At 36.8% G+C, this 21,367-nt stretch overlaps 2 protein-coding genes across 4 annotated transcripts in view; both read left to right on the top strand.

Moving 5' to 3' along the window:
* The window catches only part of arhgef17 (Rho guanine nucleotide exchange factor (GEF) 17), a 102,355-nt gene extending 99,467 nt beyond the window's left edge, over window positions 1-2,888 (top strand). For all 3 annotated transcript variants that reach the window (XM_089135449.1, XM_039663703.2, XM_039663702.2), the window contains one exon: window positions 524-2,888. In XM_089135449.1, the coding sequence (XP_088991575.1) occupies window positions 524-720 (197 nt within the window). In that variant the 3' untranslated portion in view covers window positions 721-2,888. The remainder of the gene's footprint in view (window positions 1-523) is intronic.
* A 5,687-nt stretch (window positions 2,889-8,575) lies between these two features.
* The window catches only part of relt (RELT TNF receptor), a 39,752-nt gene continuing 26,960 nt past the window's right edge, over window positions 8,576-21,367 (top strand). The window contains exon 1 of the mRNA XM_039663683.2: window positions 8,576-8,745. The gene's annotated coding sequence lies outside the window, so the exon portion shown is untranslated. The remainder of the gene's footprint in view (window positions 8,746-21,367) is intronic.

Genomic DNA, 21,367 nt, shown 5'->3' with positions numbered 1-21,367 from the left:
ACTTAACCCACACACTCTAACAATGACAATATATATATATATATATATATATATATATATATATATATATATATATATATATATACTGTATATATATATATATATATATTTACATTTACTAGCTAAAACATACATATTCAACAATTTGCTCGATTGATTAAAATGCAGAACTTTCTTTTTCTACAGTTGCAATGTTGACCGTTCCCACTTTTACATTTTTAATGTGAAGACTGTGATAATCATGAACCTAATTACACCTGCTATTCACAACCATCACATTTGGTCAGAGATAAAAACAACACTCAAACCATCACATTTCTAGGATAAACGCCAAAGGGTCTTGATGCATCCCACACAACAAAAAAAGGGCTGCATACTTACCTGTTAATCAACCATTGAGTTTTGAGTGTTTTAAACTTGCCTGCTTTGACTAGTACTTGTAAACGGATGCATCAAAGATGGATGTTAACATAGCACCAAATGATGAATGAATATGTGTGTGTTTTATTCAATTTTCTTACAGTGAACTCTGAGAGCAGCAGCGGAGGCCTGCAGAGACGAGACTCAGCCCGACGGCGCGCTTCCACCCTCCTGCCCGTCAAATCCAACCTGCTGGTTATCAGTGGCGGCGATGGCTATGAAGATTTTAGACTGACCAATAGCAGCGAGACGGTGGGGCGGGACGACAGCACCAACCACTTACTGTTGTGGCGCGTGTAATGGAAGCCCCGCCCCCACAAACCAAGCCGCTGGACTTGCCCACGCACTTCCCCCCGAAACCCCGCCCCTTCTTGTCCTCTGATGCGTTGTGTAACACGTCAACAAATGGGGTGTTTGTTTTCCGTTACGTTGTGTTACATGTCATTTTGTTTCTTGGTGTGAAATTTTGATCTCGCTTGCCATGTGGTGTTTCCTGTGAGCGTTTTTGAATGTTGTGTTGAAACTTTAGGCGCAGCTTTAAAAGCGGACAGAGAAGAAAAAGTGATTGTAAAAACCATAGCAGAGAAGATAATCAGAGAGGAACAGGTGAAGTAAAAAAGGAATAGACAGAATTGTTCGGTTGTTGGATAGAGAGCGGTTTTGAACGCATCGCACGAGGCAGGAAGGATTGTGGGTAATGTGTGGATGGACATACTGAGGGGAAAGACGATTTTTTTCATCATTCATTTTGTTAGAGGGCAGTCCACACACTTTTATGGTCAACTACTGGTCTCAACAGACTGTGATTTGAATCGAGAATGAAGATGTTTTTGTTAAACCTCTCGTCTCGGAACGAGATGAGAGTTTATCTTGCGTAACCAATGTGCAATATATGGCTAGAGTACCTACAAACTGCTATTCCACACACACACACATACACTTTACTACTCCAATAATCAACAAACTCACAGTCAGAGACATTACACATTATCACTTTATTCTTTTGGTTATAAAATCAATCTTATGTATAAAAAAAATAAGACCTTCACTTACTATATTATGTAAAAGAGCAGCAATGACATTCCATTTATAGGTATTGTGACATAAAATCATTTTGTACAGTATTTATGTTTTTTTCATTTTTAGTTAAGTCTTTTTTATAGCACTTAATTTATAAATAAGTTAGTCTGGCATTTTCTCTACTGAAAGATTGTGATGCTCAACTCAAGTTGGGTCAGTGAGTTTGTGAGATATAGCTTTGAAACCTTATTTGAGTGACAAAAAATCCAGGTCATATTTCACCCTAAAATCAAAAAGAAATAAAATAATCATTCTGCATACAGAAAATGAAGCTTCGGGACCATTTCAGATTTTCTTTTTGCATTAATTGTGATTTAAATAACACAATCACTTTTCGCCCTAAGGTTTTAAAATTTGAATGCAAAAAATCTCATTCACTTTACTGTAAATCATCTGCATTCTTTCCAGGCAATTATTTAAAATTAAATTTAGTACAACAAATACTATGGGTAGGGAAAATGTGACTGTCATAAAAATTATCTAAAAACATATGGACATGTTCTTGACAGGCTCCATGAGATTCACCCATTGACAGGGAATTGTGTTATTGCTAAAGACAGCCTTGATTTGACGAATAGAGTTTGGAGTCGATCGATAAACTCTGTGCTTGTTTGATGAGTGTGCACGTGTGTAGGTTATGACATGCAGAATGAAGCCAGACGGGTTACAGCCCTTCAACTGCACGTGGCCGCTTAAAAGAGACGATTAACTGCTGAACCGCTCTGCCTGCGCCGCCCGCCATCAGGTGGGTCCACTTCCTGTTAAATGAGCAATTTCAGCTACCATAAAAGAACAGAGTCAGTCACAAACACACCCAAATACTCTCTCGCCCGCATCTAAAATATCCCGAATGACCTGAAGGATGTGAAGTCAGACTTTTCCCAGACTGCATCACTCATGGGAACATTTCACAAATTTGTTTAATTTGATTGATCTGGGTAGGTATGAATGCTCGCAGGTAGAAATCGTCACGAAGATCCTCTGAGAATCATATTTTCATAATCAGTCTGCATTTTAAAGTTTTAATCAAATATCTAAATCAATCAGTGATGATCGTCGAGTAAGTCATTTCAGCCATTTCTAGTTAAAGACGTCATCGATGTTCAATGTAAATATTGGTATATATTGCCTTTCTCTGTACATAGTGCTCTCACGGTCCACGATTGTTCATATGAATCTAATGGCATATTTTTATAAGTATTTTTGTCTATTTCTTTTCCTCATTTGGCATGTGCCGTCTCATTTAAATTAAAACTATTACAGTATTTTAAAAGAAGAAAAGAAAAGCCGGTCCTTGTAACAGTTGTCATGCTTTTTTTTTTTCACACCGTTGTCCTATGATGTCACTGTGGGTTTGTTTGTAATTAAACATTTCACTGATGCCAGAATCTCCAGGCTTCGGTTAACTCATTTCCAAACATGTTCACACATGATCCCTATCATCAGACTCGTACTGTATGAGTCACTGTTAATGCCAGGAAGTTTTCGATGATTGTGAACTGGCACTTTCTTGGGAAAGTAAACAAACCACTCTTGTGAAAAGGTCTTTTTTTTAAAGAAATGAAATGAAAATTTTGATTTGTGATGTCAACCGAAAATGATATTGTATGATTTTTAATTGTTGGATCAGCCTCCTAGAAGGTCATAACTTGCCTACAGCATCACCATTTTAACCCTCTGGGGTTGTTCGTTTAACAGTCACACTTGAGTCAATTTGGGTCCAAAGCCCCTTTTCCACCAAAGCATTTTGAGAGCCGGTTCGGAGCCGGTGCCTGCACGCGAACCAGTTGTTTGTGTTTCGACAGCCAAGGAACCGGTTCTCAGCCAGGAAAACTGGTTCCAAAACGACACCAACTCTTTGCTGGACTAAAACCATAGACATATACACTAGACCTCACCTTGGGGTTCTAAGCATGCGTCAAAACCGCTGCCATCTTGGAACAGGGGTCTTGTCATAGGAAGTAGCTAGGTAACGCTGCTATCTCTGCCTTTACTTCGAATTCATTGATGGTGGCGGACTTTTGTGCAGCGTATGATGTTCACGGATGAAATCTGAACTAGGAAGAATGTTTTAAAAAAAAAAAATTCTGGAATCAATGATAAATACATGTCTGACCGTTGGAACAAACCAAAAAAAAAAAAAATCGCATTCATGATGATTTATGGTGATTTTATTTCCGTTAGACCTGTGTCTACTACATTGACTCTGATGCATTAAAGTGGAGGGGCTCCCCTGTTTCAAGATGGCGGCTCTATTGACGCATTCATTCCAATGAACTGCCGTAGCCAAGGTGAGGTCTAGTGTATATGTCTATGGACTAAAACCGTTTTTTTACCATGTCATGCTTACGTCGGGGGCTGGGGCGGGTTTAGATGTGTTCTAAAGATATTTTCAGACCATCGCAAAGCCAGGAGAAACATTTGCAGAAACACGATGGAGTCCGCCTTTGTAATTGTTATGCTTGAAGTTGGTGCAAGCGTTTATATTTTATTTATTTTTTATTTGAAACATAAGCAAAGAAGAAAACAGTCACAACATAGAACAAATAAATGGAAAGGGAAAAAAAAGACACAAGACAGGGGAACATAACTTATTAGAAAAGATTACATATTAAACGAAAAGATTAAAAGGCTTACATATTTCAATTGTTTTTAAAGTTTTCTTGGTACATGAGTTAGAGATAATCCCAAAGCAATGTTACTTGCAAGTGTTTCTAGCGACATACACAGTGACGTAACGACGTCGTTCCCTGGGCGCTCTAGTCAGTGGAAAAACAAACAGGTTCTGAATGGGTTCTGAATGGGTTCTGAATTGGTTTGAGAACTTTGAACCAGCACCGGTTGCGAACCAGTTCTTTTTGGGTGGAAAGGGGTACAAATGGACCCAAAGGGTGGGATTCATATTTATAAAAAAAAAATCATATTTTTTTTTTACTTGTTTTTTATAATATTTTTTGTCTTTTCTTTTTTGGTGTTTTGAGAAAATTTCAAAAATAAAAAAAATTCTAATTAACATTAATGCAATAATTTTGCCCCCATTCAATATAATAGAAAATTTAAATATATATATATATATATATATATTATTTTTTTTTAAAGCTGTATTTCATTTTAGAGTCAAGCCTAGGCCTCATAAAAGGAATTTTTGAAATGAGATGGATTCCATCTGGTAGACAAACTGAGCATTTAAAAAATTCAAAACACATATATAATCTGAATTTATTAGTGTGTGTGTGGATGAGTCTGTTTTGCACTCTTGATGTTTTATAGATTTACGCCTCCACTGTTGTGTGCTTTTTTTTCAAGATCGTTGCTGATTTGTAGATTGTACGCACAAAAAAACTCTGTATTTTCACATTTTTGCCAATTTTCCATTAATTTCCTATGCGGGTCCATTTGAACCCGAAGGTCCTGAGTGTGACTATTTTTTTTTACAACCACTTAGACTATTCACATCCTGTCCCCAATTTTTTTGGGTGTGCATATACCAAATACCAACAAATTCACCAAATTTCAGACCATTCCGAGGAAGCTGTGATTAAAAAAAAAAAATTATTTGAATGCTTCGGGTCCATTTGGGCCGAACAACCCCAGAAGGAGGGTAGGAACATTTCATGCTTTTAATATTTTTATATACTGTACACTACTGTTAAAATCAGTATTATAACAGTAAAACAGTAATGTTGTAAAACGAATACAATATATTTTTTAATTATTTAAAAGTTATTCATATGATGTGAATCATCATTACACCAGTCTTCTCTTCAGTGTCACGTGATCCTTTTGAAATCATGCTCTGATTTGCTGCAACTTTTGACCAATTTAATCAAGCCTCGTTGAATGAAAGTATTCATTTCTTTTTAACAAATCTTATTAAATCAGTGCTTGTGTTGCTAGTGTGTCAGCACAGTGTTCTGAATGACTGTCCAACATTGACACCAACTGAATGAAATACACAAGACCAATTCACGTCAACTCACTGCGAACTAGTTGTGCGAGAGCACAATGAAAGCTTTATAATGTCACGCAATGAACAGTCAGTGCATGATAATGCAGTTTATGGTTTGGGTGAGAGATCTGTTTTTATTCAGACGCAGTTGTGCAGTTGGAGTATAAGAAACCAAAGAATGACGCAGACTACATGAACTCTCTCTCTCAGGTTACAGAGGTAACAGTGAAGAAACATTTAATTAAAGATTTAGAGCATTTTTAGGGTTTCTACAGAAGCATCAATTAAACTAAACGCACACAAAAGAGTTGAACAATCATACACTTTTTTTTTTACCAGAGGGCCGTATTATGGGACTGTGTAAGGTAATGAAAACCTGCATGCACACACACACAAAACTGATGCTTTTATCCAGTTATATTTTTAGGGTTATTGTACTGAACAGATTCACTGTCTTTGCCATCTTGTTTATTCAACTAAACAAGCCATTCTTTTGAATCGGTCACACATCGGTCACACACTGCTTCTTCAAAAACTGTTTTGCAATTGAAGAATTACAGTTACATTTTATTTTGATTGTTTGCTTTGCTAGACATTCTACTACTAACCATAAGTAACTTTGCAAATACATGTCAACTAACTCTTATTAGAGTAGTAAAGTTATAGGGTTAAGCTGACATGCAAAGTAAGTCTGTAAAATGTATGTTGTTGGACCATCAAAATAGTGTTAGTATCACGCAGATAGTCTAATACTTTAATGAGTTGATATTTTGTTGCAAATTTGCAAATATAACAAGAAAAAACTATAATACATTATATTTATTAAAAAATAATACAATTATTATTTTTTTAAAATGCATGTTTTCCCATTATTTTTTTGTAAAAATTTAATGGGGTCGCCAATGACCCGAGGTGTTGTAATAGTGTAAGTATATTTTTTCTGCACAAAAATAATTTAATCTTTGAGGACTGAATAAATACAATTCAACTTTATTTAACAAGGTGGCAATGTCTGGTACACAATGATGAAGTGACGTTTCACTCATAGTTACTGCATGCAGAAAACAAAAGAACAGGAAGTGTCAACAACAAAACTTAAAGGGATAGTTCACCCAAAAATGAAAATTAATTCATTAATTACTCACCCCCACCATGGTGTACCTACCCCATAAGACCTTTGTTCATCTTCGGAACACAATTGAAGATATTTTTGATTAAATTTGAGATATCACTGCTACATAGGCACCCTAAGGGATCGAAATTTGACGGCCCAGAAAGTCATTGAAGAAAATGTTTAAATATTCCATGTGACTACAGTGGCTCAACTATAAGTTTATCAAGCGACGAGAATAAAGTATTCTCGTCGCTTGAATCAAAATACTGATTTTATAACTGATGTTGTAAATGATAATTTTGAGAATTTGTTTGAGACTGTAAATATGAGCCAGATGCTGAATGTACTCTAATGAGAACAGTGATGATGGTAGCCTATCTGCTCAAATTGAACCCTTCCAAGCTCCAAGGTAACAAAATATGCTTTATTTTAGTCTTATGTTAGCCTGGATGCCATCCCGAACCCCGCCCACAACATTTTTTGGTCGGGAACTTCGGTCTGGACCATAGACTGTAAAAAAAAGGTCTGGACTCGATCCATTGAGAAGTTGTTGTGCCTAATTTCGACCCCCGCCAAATTATTACCCTCCTAGCATTAGTAGGTTTAGGATTAGTTGTGGGGGAGGGGTATGATTAGGGGCAGGGTTGGGATTAAGCAATCAGGTACTGACTTCAACGAGGGGGGTAATAATTTGGCAGGGGGGTCGAAATTCGGCACAACACCTTTCCTCCTTACGGGATTCGGCAAAAGTTTAATTTATCAACTGGCTCCTGGTCGCTAAGAAGAAAGGACGCAATGAAAACCATGTGGTCGTTGTGGTTTCTCTTTTGGTCGCACTCATGGAGGACCAAGTAAAAGAAGCAACACTCACTCATTATTTTAGAACTTCTTCCAGCGTGCGTGCAGTTGAGTTTTGTTGACAACTTTGCGTGGCTCAACATACGTCACTTACTGCGTTGCTCTGATTGGTTGTAGGTCTATCCAATTGAGTGCAGAGTTTTTTTCCTGGACACGCCTCATAATCAAAGCCCTATGGAGCAGTATCAGTCAGACTCACATTCTGACTAGAATATGACGAAGTCAGGCTAGTCTTCTGTACTCTAATATCAGGAGATTTATATTATTGCTACAGGTAGAGATCCATTATAGCTCCTCCAGGTCTCTAAAGACACGAATATGTAATAATGATTGGTGAAACATTCATGCATGCATTTAAGGATTATTAATATTGGATGGCATGCTCACAACATTTGGTTGGCATGATTAGGTCGCTGCTTCTGCAAGCATCTGGTTTATTCAGATTGCTAAATAAAATTGCTAGTAAACACATTTTTGTTCATTGTACATCTGAGTGACTCATTTGGAATGACAAACATAATGTGCGATTCTATAAAATTGCCCTGCAGCATGAGTGCATTCCATGAGCAACTGGAGACAAAGAAGCGTACAAAAACCAAAAGAGCAGAGTTTATGTTGATAATATTTAGATGAAATATAAGGTGAGATTTTTGCTTTTTGTCCCTTTTTTACAGCATTATTTTACTTGGGGAAACATGTTAAATGAATGTAATTTCATTGTCAACCCAAGTGGGATATTTTCTTTACTATTTTTTCCTTACTTCTCTTAATCGTTTGAAGCTTCAGGTTTTATTTATTTATTTATTTATTTTACATTTTAAACCTGCTGTTTGTGGTTTAGTGGATGTAGGCTAAGCAGTTCTCATCATCAAATTCAATCGGATCACAGTAAAATTTACATGTTTTACTAACACAAACATACCACTTTATCATTTGATATAGGTTTTTTTTAGACTTATTCGATATTTTATTGGCATTGCTACCGTAGCAAGGTTATAGCAACCATTTTAAAATATATTTTTAATCTTCTTTGTTTATTTCCTACATTCGTGTACAGTAGGAAACTGTAGGCTACTCAACTGAGCAGAGAGAGGGAGGTGCAGGTCATATTACACAGACAGTTCGTGACGTATTTCTCTCCGTTCTTCTCCGTCACTTGGTTCAAATGTTGGATCCCTCTTCTCATCTCTGCGGTTCTGTCTCTCTCTCTCTCTCTCTCTCTCTCTCTCTCTCTCTCTCTCTCTCTCTCTCTCTCTCTGTGTAATTATAGATTACACATTCGGCATACGCTGATTATATGACACTTATGAATTCAGTAAAACAGGTAAGATACAAACTTTATTCATTGTGCGCAATAGTTTATTAACGGATGGGGACAGTTGCAGTGTGTATGCGGCATTTCTGCCGGGGTATTTTCAGTAGGCTAATAACTCATGAATTCGGTTGTGTGTGCTGTATTGTATAGCCTACTTCATACTCAGATGAGTGATATACTGTACTGAGCTGTGCTACAGGATGTTGGTGTTTTTAGAGTTTAAGATATGACAAGTTTTGCCGATATCTCGTTCCGCATTGAAGACAATAGAATGTGTTGTGTTGAGTTTGCTAGTGTTTCGTGATGCTCTTAGTCTTACTTCGTGATGTTCACTTCAAGGGCTGCACAACACAATAGTGTATATCTATTAATATTAACTGTTAACTTTAGAACGGATTATTACATTGTATTAAAAACTGAATTCATATGATTTTAAAATGTCTACAACGCTAAGACTTGGTAATACACTTAATAATAACTTAACATCAACAAATATTCTAACATTAAGCTTTATAATAGCTACTTAACGCACCTGACCATTTATTGTGGTTTTGCTTCAGTTACATTGTTGTAAGTACTGATCTGTTAAATATTATAATTCATATTTGTAATAAAATCCATTATGTGAACGTATAGTATGTGATTACAATTGCAAATGGATAAACTATCATTTGAAAACAAATAAAAGCAATTTAACATTATGCACCAAAACGTCACTGACATTGCAGTCAGGAACATTGTGTTTTACTGTATGTTGTGAACTTACCTTCAGTATTTATGGTGGTCTTTAAACATCTCATACCTGTTACAATGTCCAGAATATGATGTATGAGAGTAGAAAGAGGAACAGCATTTATTTGTTTTATGAAACGAAGCATAACAAAATAATGTATTGCCATCATTTACCTCCTGTGATAGTGTCATCCACTTCAGCTTTTTCAAATTGATCAGCTCTTTTCTAGTGAACTCAGTTAACTGAAACAAAGCGGCGAGCATGTTTAAATACATTTCATCATAATGTGTCGCCCACTGGGCAGCTACACACACACACACACACACACACACACCTACCTTCTGGCAACAGACTTTGGCACACACTGCAGCAGCTGCGGTTTATACCAGCTGGAAACACATGTTTGTGCTGCATGCATAATTTATAGTCTGCACTATACACAAAAATGCTGGGTTATAAAACATTGCACAACTCATGTGTCTGCCTATAGGAACATGTTGGATATATCCCCAAAAAATCCCATTTTAAAAATCTTTTAAGTTACAAGGCGCCACCCTGGTCATTATAATTAACATCTTTTGTAAACCCCCCATGAATATTATAGTGAATTGCAGCATTGGCACAGAGCCTGGATGTAATTGTGATCTCTTTGTAGTTCCACATCTTTTTTCCTCAAACACTCGTACGAACATATTTTATTCTCACTTTTGAACTAAATGCACTAGTATTGCCGTGTTCAGCATTTATGAGACACGCACATGCTTTAGGAACTTTAAGGCTCATAAAGAAGTGTGATTAAATGCATGGCTCTATTACAGCTGGTGTTTTAATGGGACAGACTGACTCTCAGACTCACTCTGACATTGTAATTTGGCACATCTGATCTTAGATTTCTGACTCATCATCAGTATGAAGTCTTACATTATTTTCAGATTTTGAGGCACGAGCAGCCTCTATCTAACTAACTTTTTCACGTCAGAAAGTAAAACTAATTCATATGAATTGAATGGTTTAGTCCAATTATCTGAAGAGACATGATCACTTTATATGATCAACGGATTTAATTTAGGCTCAAATTCATATTCATATTCAATTATTGGAAAAAAAAAAAATAATACTGGTGTGTGCATATCTGGGTAGATATTTTGACAAAACAATGGCACTGACATATTTTTAGATATAAGTTGTGTTCAATTAAAACAGCTCAAACATGCATTTCAGCCTGGGACTTGGCTTAAGCCTTGTCTGTGAAACCAGGGATAGATTTTGTCTAATGGCAGTTTTCCTTATACACTACATTTGCACAAAGAAAAAAATCAGCCAATTTTCTTGTAAAAAATGAAAATTCATGATCAGATAAATTTGGCATATGTAACTGTGATTCAGTGCCAGAATGTTTCCAAATTAATGAGACTTATGTTCATGTGTTAAAGGATTAGTTCACTTTTGAAAAAACTTTTGCTGATAATTTACTCACCCCCATGTCATCCAAGATGTCCATGTCTTTCTTTCCTCAGTCGAAAAGAAATTTAGGTTTTTGATGAAAACATTCCAGGATTTTTCTCCATATAATGGACTTCAATGGGAACCGGATGGTTCAGGTCCAAAAGATAGTGTTAATAACAGTTTCAGATGCAGCTTCAAATGTCTTTAAACGACACCAGACGATGAATAAGGGTCTTATCATGCGAAACGATCGGTTATTTCAATGCTTATTCCAAAAATGTAACTTTTCTAAGGACAAATGCTAGCCTTTCTCCATTCTGTGAGGCGCGTTTGCAACGTCACGTAGTACGTAATTACGTTCAAAAGGTCACGGGCGACGTAGCCAGAAGTACAGAGTCAGAGTGTTTACAAGTTGAACGCATAGGTTGAACGTGAAAACTAACTCAAACGCCGTTTACAAAAAAGGAATTAAAAGGTAAAACAGCGATGTCGGACGATTTTGATTCTGTACTTCTGGCTACGTCGCCCGTGACCTTTTGAACGTAATTACGTATTACGTGACGTTACAAACGCGCTTCACAGAATAGAGCAAGGCTAGCATTTGACCTTAGAAAAGTTACATTTTTGGAATAAGCTTTGAAATAACCGATCGTTTCGCATGATAAGACCCTTATTCATCGTCTGATATCGTTTAAAGACATTTGAAGCTGCATCTGAAACTGTTATTAACTGTCTTTTGGACCTTGAACCATCCGGTTCCCATTGAAGTCCATTATATGGAGAAAAATCCTGGAATGTTTTCATCAAAAACCTAAATTTCTTTTCGACTGAGGAAAGAAAGACATGGACATCTTGGATGACATGGGGGTGAGTAAATTATCAGCAAAAGTTTTTTCAAAAGTGAACTAATCCTTTAACATAGCTGTCCGTGCATTTTTCCCATGCTTGCATACTTTTGTTTTGATAGAGTTCATTTGACCATCCTGATTCTGCTAGTGTGACTCTGCTGTCCAAACAAGAACCTTGCTAGGACTGTTATCTGTAATTGCCTATGCTCCTTTTTTGACCCGTGCTGAAACGACAGCACCAATTCAGAGTTTTGAAGTGGGAGTTTGGTTGGCAGCTTTGACATTGGGCACACTCCTCTGAAATTATGAAGTCAATGTCTGGGAAGAACTCCAAGAACCTCCATGGCTGGATGCAGGAATCAATGGCTTAATTAAAGCTTCATTATTTGTGTTGGTGGACCGTTTCACCAGAAACAAACCAAATTTACTGTATACTTTTCCTTCTCTGGCATGCAGACATCTACCTGCATTGGCTGGCGTGTCCACGTTGACCTCTATGTGGTTTGGGCACTGCTGGTGCACCGACCTCTCTGAACCTCAGATCAGCAGGGATTTACTGTGTCCACGTGGTTTCTGCTGACTTTGGGAGCGCTACTGTGATAGATTGAGTAGTATGAATTAGGGCTGTTAACGAATATTCTAAATTCGAATATATATTCGAATGGTTTTAAAAAACAGAAGGTGAAAATTAATATTAATATATAATATATACTATTAATTATTATATATAATTAATATATACCTTTGAAGGTGAAAATTAATATTCGAATGTGGAAAAACACACCTGCGGCAGCAGACACACAACTGTTTTAGCGAGTGGCAAAATTCTGAAGCTTTAAATGTAAAACGCATTTTCCGGCAACTGCGCATCAAATGGCGTGGGCGTTGCATTTACCTTAAAGGGTACTAAAAATTCATTTGCATCTCTTGGCTGAAAAGGTTTTTGAACATTTTTGCCTCAGTGAGTTGTTGACTCAAGAGACCCTTCAGTCTGTTCAGTCTGACTTGTGAATGAATAAATCTTGGTTCAATGAGCCTGTGAGTTTTTGATTCAAAAAGTGATTCAGACTGCTTCGTGAACAAAGCACTCTTGGTTCAGTGAGTTAGTGGGTTGTTTAAGTCAGCTTTTTCATGACCTTTCCATCGCTATCTTCCCTCCGTCTCGTTCACTTGATTGTGCGTCATTGCTTACGTTCCACGAGTGCCCACTACTTGCGGAATTCTTGAAATGGGTTTAAATGGAACTCCCTAAACCCTTGAAAATGTGAATTCTGCCATGGAACTGATTCATTATTTACAGTTTTTTACTTATGAATTTGTTTTACACACCATTATATAGGCCTGTATATGATTGGGGTGTTTGGTAAAATTACAATACAAGAAACTATGCCCTGGTTTCACAGACATGGCTTAGATTAAGCCAGGGTTAGGCCTTAGTTCAGTTAGGGCATTTAAGTGTCTTTTATAAACTTGACTTAGGGAAAAAAACATTACTGGTGACGTGAATTTTTTTTTATATTTTAAGATTCCAGTGCAAGTTGCTTTCAGTTAAAACAGCTCAAACGTGAGTTTTAGTCTCGGACTAAGCTTAAGCATTGTCTTTGAAACCGGGGGTGTAACTGTGTAAAAAAAAACAACAAAAAAAACAGTCAGCTTAAGGTAGCTATAAGTATTATGCAATTAAATGTCAAGATACGTAAAATATTATACAGTAGATGTGTGTAGGGTGGGGTAATTTAAAGGTTCAAAAGCCCAAAAAAGTGCATCCATCCATCATAAAAGTAATCCATACAGCTCCAGGCGGTTAATGGGCTCTATGCACGGCGATATTTCCGGTGAAGCATTAGGGATGCTCGATAACTTCCGCCGATCGTTGAGTCCAATGCAATACCGAGAATTTATATTGAATATTATACTCCATGGTTATACTAAAGAAACGTTAGTCACAAAAACAGATAAAACAGACACCCCTCGTTGTGTTTATGCTTCTTTTTAAAATTATATTAAATAAATATAACTATATATAATAGGGATGCACCGATCCACATTTTTTCATTTCCGATCCGATCCCGATACCTGACTTTGGATATCGGCCGATACCGATACTTTTCCGATACCAGACCTGTGTTTGCTTTAACATTATTTATCATTATTGTTGACTTTATATGATGCTGAAATAAACACCTCTCTACAAGCAAGGATGATACGTACGTATGTAGCCTATGTCAATATATATATATATATATATATATATTAAACAATAGATAGACAATTAAACAAAGATATACACATTATACAGGCCTACACAGTGCTTTAATTTCAGGAAGGTCTACTAACATTATTCAGGTATATCGTCTAAAAAGAATTATAATAAAGTAATCAAAAGTAAAATAGCACTGCAAAGTTTATCATAGATAGATTTATGCTTATTAAAGCTGAAGTTATTCATTCAAGAGCTGTGAGTGATTTTCTCTTTGCCTTTGGTTGTTTTATTCTCAGTAATGTCGCAATCGTCACATTTATACTGCTGCCCCTTTAAGAACTAGTGCGGATTTCATATCTACTGATGCACCATATTTTCTCCCAACTATTTCCATAAACCGTTTATGTCTAAAATGAACGTAGTTACGTGATAATCTCCAAGCCGGTCGTTTTGACATTTTTGTGCAGGCTACATTTGATCGTTTAGACGCGCATATGAAGCCCAAAGTATAATTTGCTTGTCTGTTTCTGAGCGCGCGCCGCCCTCTTGCGCAAATTTTGTGCTTTTAATAGCTCTTTTTATTATTAAAAGCGTCCCGCAATTTAGCAACAGCAGAGACGGCATTTTACAACAATTACCGATCGTGCTGATTCTGTCTTAAAGTTTGAGTTTTACGGAGAAATGACAGTGCACCGCCGCGATGGGAAGGAAGTTGGCTACACAGAATGCGGCTATTGTTTAATGGTTTTTTTACCTCAATATATTCTTTAATCTTTGGAAATCAGACTAATATCACAGATCTAAAGTGTAACCAGGCTATGTTTTCTCTGTCGTCACTCATTAAGCAGGGCTGTAGTGTTGTGCGTGCTGTGGGACTGCGTGAGAGATCTCTCTCTCTCTTTCTCTTCTGGACTGCGAATTGCAAACATGCATCACAGACAAATAGTTTAATTTATACGGCTTTGCAAACATTGCATTTTGCTGTCTTGCTCTGCTACGGTGTTTCCAGTGTGAAGTATTTCCACCATAGGATTTCCACACAGCGAACATATTGGTAGCTCAATGCTATCCTGCTAGCTGGCTGCAAACTGCGGAATGGATTTCTTGAGCGGGCGTCTGTGTGTCTCATTGAGCCCTATTTTTTACAGTCTATGATTGAGCTGCACCTCAGTTCAGGATATCCATTCCACAGTTTGCAGCCAGCTAGCAGACTAGCAGCCCCGGGGAATCCCTTTTGGAGTCATTTCAGCAGCCAACGTTAAAGCACAGACATGGATCATAAATATCGGATTTCTCCGCAGGTTGGATCGGAAAAATCCGATACGTGAATTACGCTGGTATCGGTCCCGATACCGATACTGGATCGGATCGGCCCCATCCCTAATATATAATATTACATCTAAACGTACGTTTCATTTCAAAGACTGGAGGACAGTAATTTTTGAAGACTCTGCCATAATCCCGTTTTCCTCGGTTTTCCTCCGCTTTAATCTCCACAACCGGAAATGGACGAGCATCCTTGCGTCAAATGCGGAACTTATGCGTGCATATAGCCCATACAGGCTTTCTAAAGTGAAGTGAAGCCATTTTGTAAGAAAAATATCCATATTTATAAATTCATAAACTATAGTCACTGGCTTCTGGTAACGGCCGTACCCAAGTCTAGTTCTGGTGGAAGAGTGACCTCTGACATGCGCAATCTGCTGTGGTGTCACAATCGTGTTGAATTTGTGGTCTATGGATCTGCCTGAATGATATTGAATAAATTGGTCCCTCAGTCAAAATCGAGGGGTCGAGGGCGGGTCTGTCCAAATAAACTTCACTCGCCCAATAGACGAAGTTGAACGCACTTCAAAATGGGTGTGGAGATTCCCCCAGGCGATGTTAAGGGATATTTGCGAGTGTATGTCTAAAAGTGGATTTAAACGCAGCACTGCTCTGTAATTATTCAGTCGGATTTGTGAATGAATCATTCTTGACTCAATGAGTCAGTGAGTTGTTGGCTTAAGAACTTCTTGAGTGATTCAGTGGGTGCTTCTCATTTCTTATTTGTGTATCCTTATTTCCTCATAGCTCCGCCCCCTATTCTTGCTCATGACTCCTCAGGAAGCTTCCTCCTCGCTGTACAGTTAGAAAATTGAGATAACCTTCAAGATGGCTGAGTAGTACGTTCGGTTTTCCAGCTCACGGGCTGGAATGTGGAAGATCAAGGAAACGAGGACGAATCACTTTGAGTTGAAGCACCCAGTCTGACTTGTGATTGTCAAATGTGAATGAATCATTTTTGGTTCAATTAGTCAAATAGATGCTGATTTGAGTTTCAGACTCTTAGTGATTCAGTCTGATTTGTGAACAAATCATTCTAGATTCAATGAGTCAGGCCAGGGGGTTGTTGACTGAAGAACTCTAACCGATTCAGTCAGATTCATGAATGAATCATTTAGACTGGTTTAGTGAACCAGTTCAACCCATTCATTTAAAAACATTCATGAATCAGTCATAACTAGCACACCGACCGATGTGAGTGATGTTTAAGGTGTATATTTCAGCATGTGTGTTCACTGGGAATTAAACCAAGGATCTTGGCATCACTCGCACCATGTTGAGCTACAGGAATGTTGGCTTTTACACTAGCCGTGGTCACAAAGACCAACACAAAGGGAAAGTGTTGCTATTCAGGATGTGATGATACAGCACTTGGTGCCGGGGCCACATTTGGACCTTTTTAGGGTGTCATTATAGGGCACAGGCGGAGATGTGAATGGAAGTACCCCCTCCATCCGATGCTGGGCCACATAACCCTGGCCTGCACCCTCCGAAAGGCCGGCATCCATTAATTAGCACTGGGCAGCGTGGGTAATGTGACATTCCTCTGCAGCAGAGGCTAATTACAGATTCAAAGAACAAGACGCAGCCAGCAGAGTTGGGTGACCGACCCATCTCAAGGCAAAGGTTGTGACCTTCCTTATTCGAGACTTTTGGCATCACTGGAACATGTGCTTCTTTTGTTAACGAATATAATATATAAAATGTTAAATGCACTCTGCCGGTTGCATTTAACATTCCTGTTTGGACTGATGAGGTGGAATTCCCCCTTTAGGAACAGGAATTGTTCCACACTTTCAAAATGGGTGAAATGAGCTTGTCTCCCTCCCTTCAGGTTGCTCCTTTTTCTTCTTGTTTTCCAGCTTTCCCTTGTGAAAGATAAGTAAACTTAAGCACACTTTTAAAAAGAGTAGATAAAATCTTTTAAAAAGATTAGGAAAATAGTAGTACTTGAAAACTTTTATTGAATATAATGTTTTTGGATACTTAATTGCATGGTATTTGCTATTAAAAGAAAAATGAAATGCAATTAGTTGAGTTGAGACTTACTTAAGTGACAAAACTTTGAAATATGGTTAAGTGTACTTTCATTCAATTCAGTGTAATTTCTCTTGAAACTTGTATTATGTATTTAAATATATTTAGAACAGTGACAATTGAAGAGTTCAGATGCAAAAGCCTCTAAGTGCCATTTGAAATTTTCTTCTAGAATGATCATTTTTATCAAGCTTGTATATTTAAGTTCAGTGATTTCACTTAAATGGCAATGATAATTACCCATTAATTGTTATTTAAGTGAAATTACTGAACTTAAATATACAAGTTAAGATAAAAATCATCATTAAAGAAGAAAATTTCAAATGGCATTTAGAGGCTTTTGCATCTGAACTCTTCGATTGTAATGATTTTAAACATTTTTCATTTAAAATTAATTTAAAGTTAAAATTAAAATCATATGTGCTTTACATCGAAATAAGTGCACTTTTAAGCACAACAAAAGATTATTAAAACATTATTTTAAAGGTACTTACTTTTTGTTTCGATTATAGTTTATTGTTACAAAGTGCACGTTTTACTGTTAAGAAGTACTTTAAGTACACTTAAGTGGACATTTTTATTTAATTAACAAGTTTGCTCATTCAATACAATGCAAACAGCCAAACCCTTGTGAAAAAGAAGTTAGATTACTTCATTTTCACAAGGGTTTGGCTATTTGCTTTGTACAGTTATAAAGTTATCTCTCTTTGTTTTCCAGATCAAGCTAAGAATCTCGGCTGTTAGCAATATGGAATCACTTAATATGGATTTCATCAATATTTGTTTGCCAGAACGATCTTAGCTGCGTTAGTTTGTGCTATATTAGTGGTGTTAAGTCAAGCATCTTACAGTTTACTTCCTTACGGTTAAGTTTCCTTGAAATAGGAATATTAAACGATTTCCTTCTCTGTTCTATTATAGACCATTTTGCAGGATGTAAACAACACTGGTCCAGAAGCACTTCCTGTTTCAGTTTTTTAACACTACATAAAAGCTGGGATAAAATACAACCAGCAGAACATATAAAACTGAATCAAAAGGTTAAACAAACATCTTTAAGATGTTTTCTCTCTGTGAAATAAAGAAAACAGTTATAAACTGAAACAGGAAGTGTTTCTGGACCAGTGTTGTTTACATCTTGCAAAATGGTCTATAGACAGTAAAACACTGCCTGAAAGTTGTGATAATATGCAAATAAGACATGGAGTCTGTTCCAAAGTCCCTTACAGGTATAGTGATGTAAGCCTGTCAATCAAATGAGTGGAATCCGACATGACGTTCTTTCTTCTCACTGTGTCAATTTACATTATCAGTATTCAACACTGGTGCCACCAGCTTGTGTTTACTACAGTTAACGATAGTAGAAGTGCATTGTACTTTTCCAGTACTCTTTAAAATTTGTTTGAGTCCCTGTGCTGCATTTTACATTCATTGCAAAACTTTGCCATCATATAAGTTGCTTCAGTGTAATGTTTATATGGGTAGCTTCACTGTTAAAAATCAAAATTGTAGCTCTCCCAACACTGAGTAAACAACAAACAAAGCTAAACATAGACACAATCTAATACCTATGACATAATTATGTATTTAATGGTGAAAACAGCTATCGTGATGCTATCTATAGCGGTTATGAATAGTCAAATCTTGTGTGCATGGGAGTAGATAATAGCCATTTTGTAGGTATTTGTGCAGAATGATTGTTGGCAACTGTTATTTAGGTATGACATCAAGGGCCTTATTTTGAACAGGCAGATGTTTCATCTCAGAGAATAATTGGTTTTCCTCTGTTTTTCTCAGTAGAAACCACAGTAGAATAATGCACATGGCCCATAATTATGTTTGTGCATCAGTGACCTCGTCTTTTAACAGCAAACGGTCCACAACAAGAACAGGAGAGGAGACCTGTTCCAAACAAGCAACAAAACACTTCATTTACCACTGCAATCTCTTTAACACTGTTTGAAAGCTATTAGTAAATGTTAAATCATTCTTACTGGTTTTTGACAAACAGTTCCGCCCCATGATGCCTTCAAAAACATTTTCATTCATAAACAAAAGAATACATTTTGGCAATAGCACTATATATACCGTATATATATATATATATATATATATATATCCGTATATATATCCGTATATATATATATATAAATGTGACACCAGCATAATGAAATTACAAAAATAATGACTGTTTTCCTACAGGTTTCCAGAAAATATTTTTTCTAGGGATGCATGATATATCGGCCACATTATCGGTATATTGTCATCATTATCATCATTTTTTAATGTTATCGTTATCGGCCCAACAAGAACATTTAGTCAATATCTAAAAGCTGATAAATAATGTATTATATCCTTTAGATGCGCACTGTTCAATATGATGCTTTTAAATCGTTTAAAATAGGATTGAAATCACAAAAAAGGAAAATCCAGTTAAAGTGCAAAGTGTGCAGTGCAAGTCTGTCATATCGGCTACACAACATTAGAATTGTGTTTATATCTTGGCTTTTTTTTATAATCAGGCTCTCAAAAATTTTCTAAAAATGAGTATTTAGATTTATCAGCCAATATATCGGTTATCGGCTTTAAATATGAGCATTATCGGTTATCGGTATCGGCCAAAATTGTCCTATCAGTGCATCCCTAATTTTTTCGTCTTCCGCGTCTGACGAACAAATAGAAAATCCAAATTTTTTCGATGTTGGCTGATCCAGATCCTCAAACAAAAGTGATGTTTTGATAGCGTCACAGTGTTTACAGTTTCCCAGCGGATTCAACCAATGAATGGCTCCCTTATAGCTTCAGTGTTAGGAGTGTGAATCAATTCCATTCACGATTCCAGCATGAAAACCACAGTAGAATAATGCACATGGATCGTAATCCCTTGCTTTTCCCTGCTTAGTATATCATAGCTCTAGATGTTCATGAGCAACATAAAATGAAGCCCAAAACAGTTTTATGAGCAGAAACTCCCTTTTCACCCCATTGTCTGAAGTGGTTTTTATTCGGCTTGATGGTGTCCCTCTTGTTGCTTAACGTTCCTCACCCCTGGTGGCAGAGGGATTGTTGTGGTACTGGCCGCAGCACGTGGTTGGCACGTATCTTGAAACATGCAGGACATACAATATAACATACTGTTAGCAGCTGAAAGCAAACGGTGGTCAGTTCATTTGAAGGAATGGAGAAAGGGAGGGATTGAAAATGGAAAGTTTCTGGCTATTAAAATCTTAGGCTATATTTGTCAGCAGCATCATCAGGCTGGTGGGTATTTGAAGAAAGACAAGCGCGTTGAACTCTCAGAGTGCGAATAGGAAGTTGCATGTGGTTGTATGGCACATGTCAGCGGCACCGAAACTTGCTGACAGAGAGTTACAAGACAAGCTCACACGTGGCTTTGAATTCTTTCATATAAATGTTTAGGCTATATTTTTATTAGTGATGATGTTTCCTAAAGCGTGTGTCAGTATTACTGTTGCTAATACACTACTAATAAGAAGTAATTAACACTACTCGAAAGTGAAATATTTTGTGTTACATTGTAAATTTCAACTTGCCACTCATAGAACCGTGTATCACGGTTTTCACAAAAATAAGCAGCGTCACAACAGTTTTACCAATGATGAAATGTTTCTTTAGCTGTAAATCAGCATATTAGAAAGATTTCTGAAGGATGAATGCTGAAAATTCAGCTTCCCCGTTACAGGAATGTATAAAAAATGTTCAAATATAAAACAGTTGCTTATATTACGACTTTAAATCACAATATTAGCGTTTTTTTCCATAAGGGGCTTCTTTCAAAAACATTAAAAAAGTTTACAGATCCCAAACTTTTAAAAGGTATATAGGGAATATTTTTAAAATTATGTCATAATTTACTCATCATCTTGTCATTTTAAACCTGTTTGACTTGTTAAACACAAAAGAAGATCTTTTTTCTCAACATTTTTTTGGCCATTTATTGAGTCGGTATTGCCCTAGATTTTTCAAATGTCATCTTTTGTGTTCTGCAAAAGGAAGGAAATAACACAGGGTTAAACC

Source organism: Pimephales promelas, chromosome 10 (genome assembly GCF_988280905.1).
Source record: "Pimephales promelas chromosome 10, fPimPro1.hap1.1, whole genome shotgun sequence".
Classification (NCBI taxonomy): Eukaryota; Metazoa; Chordata; class Actinopteri; order Cypriniformes; family Leuciscidae; genus Pimephales; species Pimephales promelas.
The sequence above is the reverse complement of the archived record's forward strand: the minus strand, read 5'-3'. Positions and strand labels throughout refer to the sequence as shown.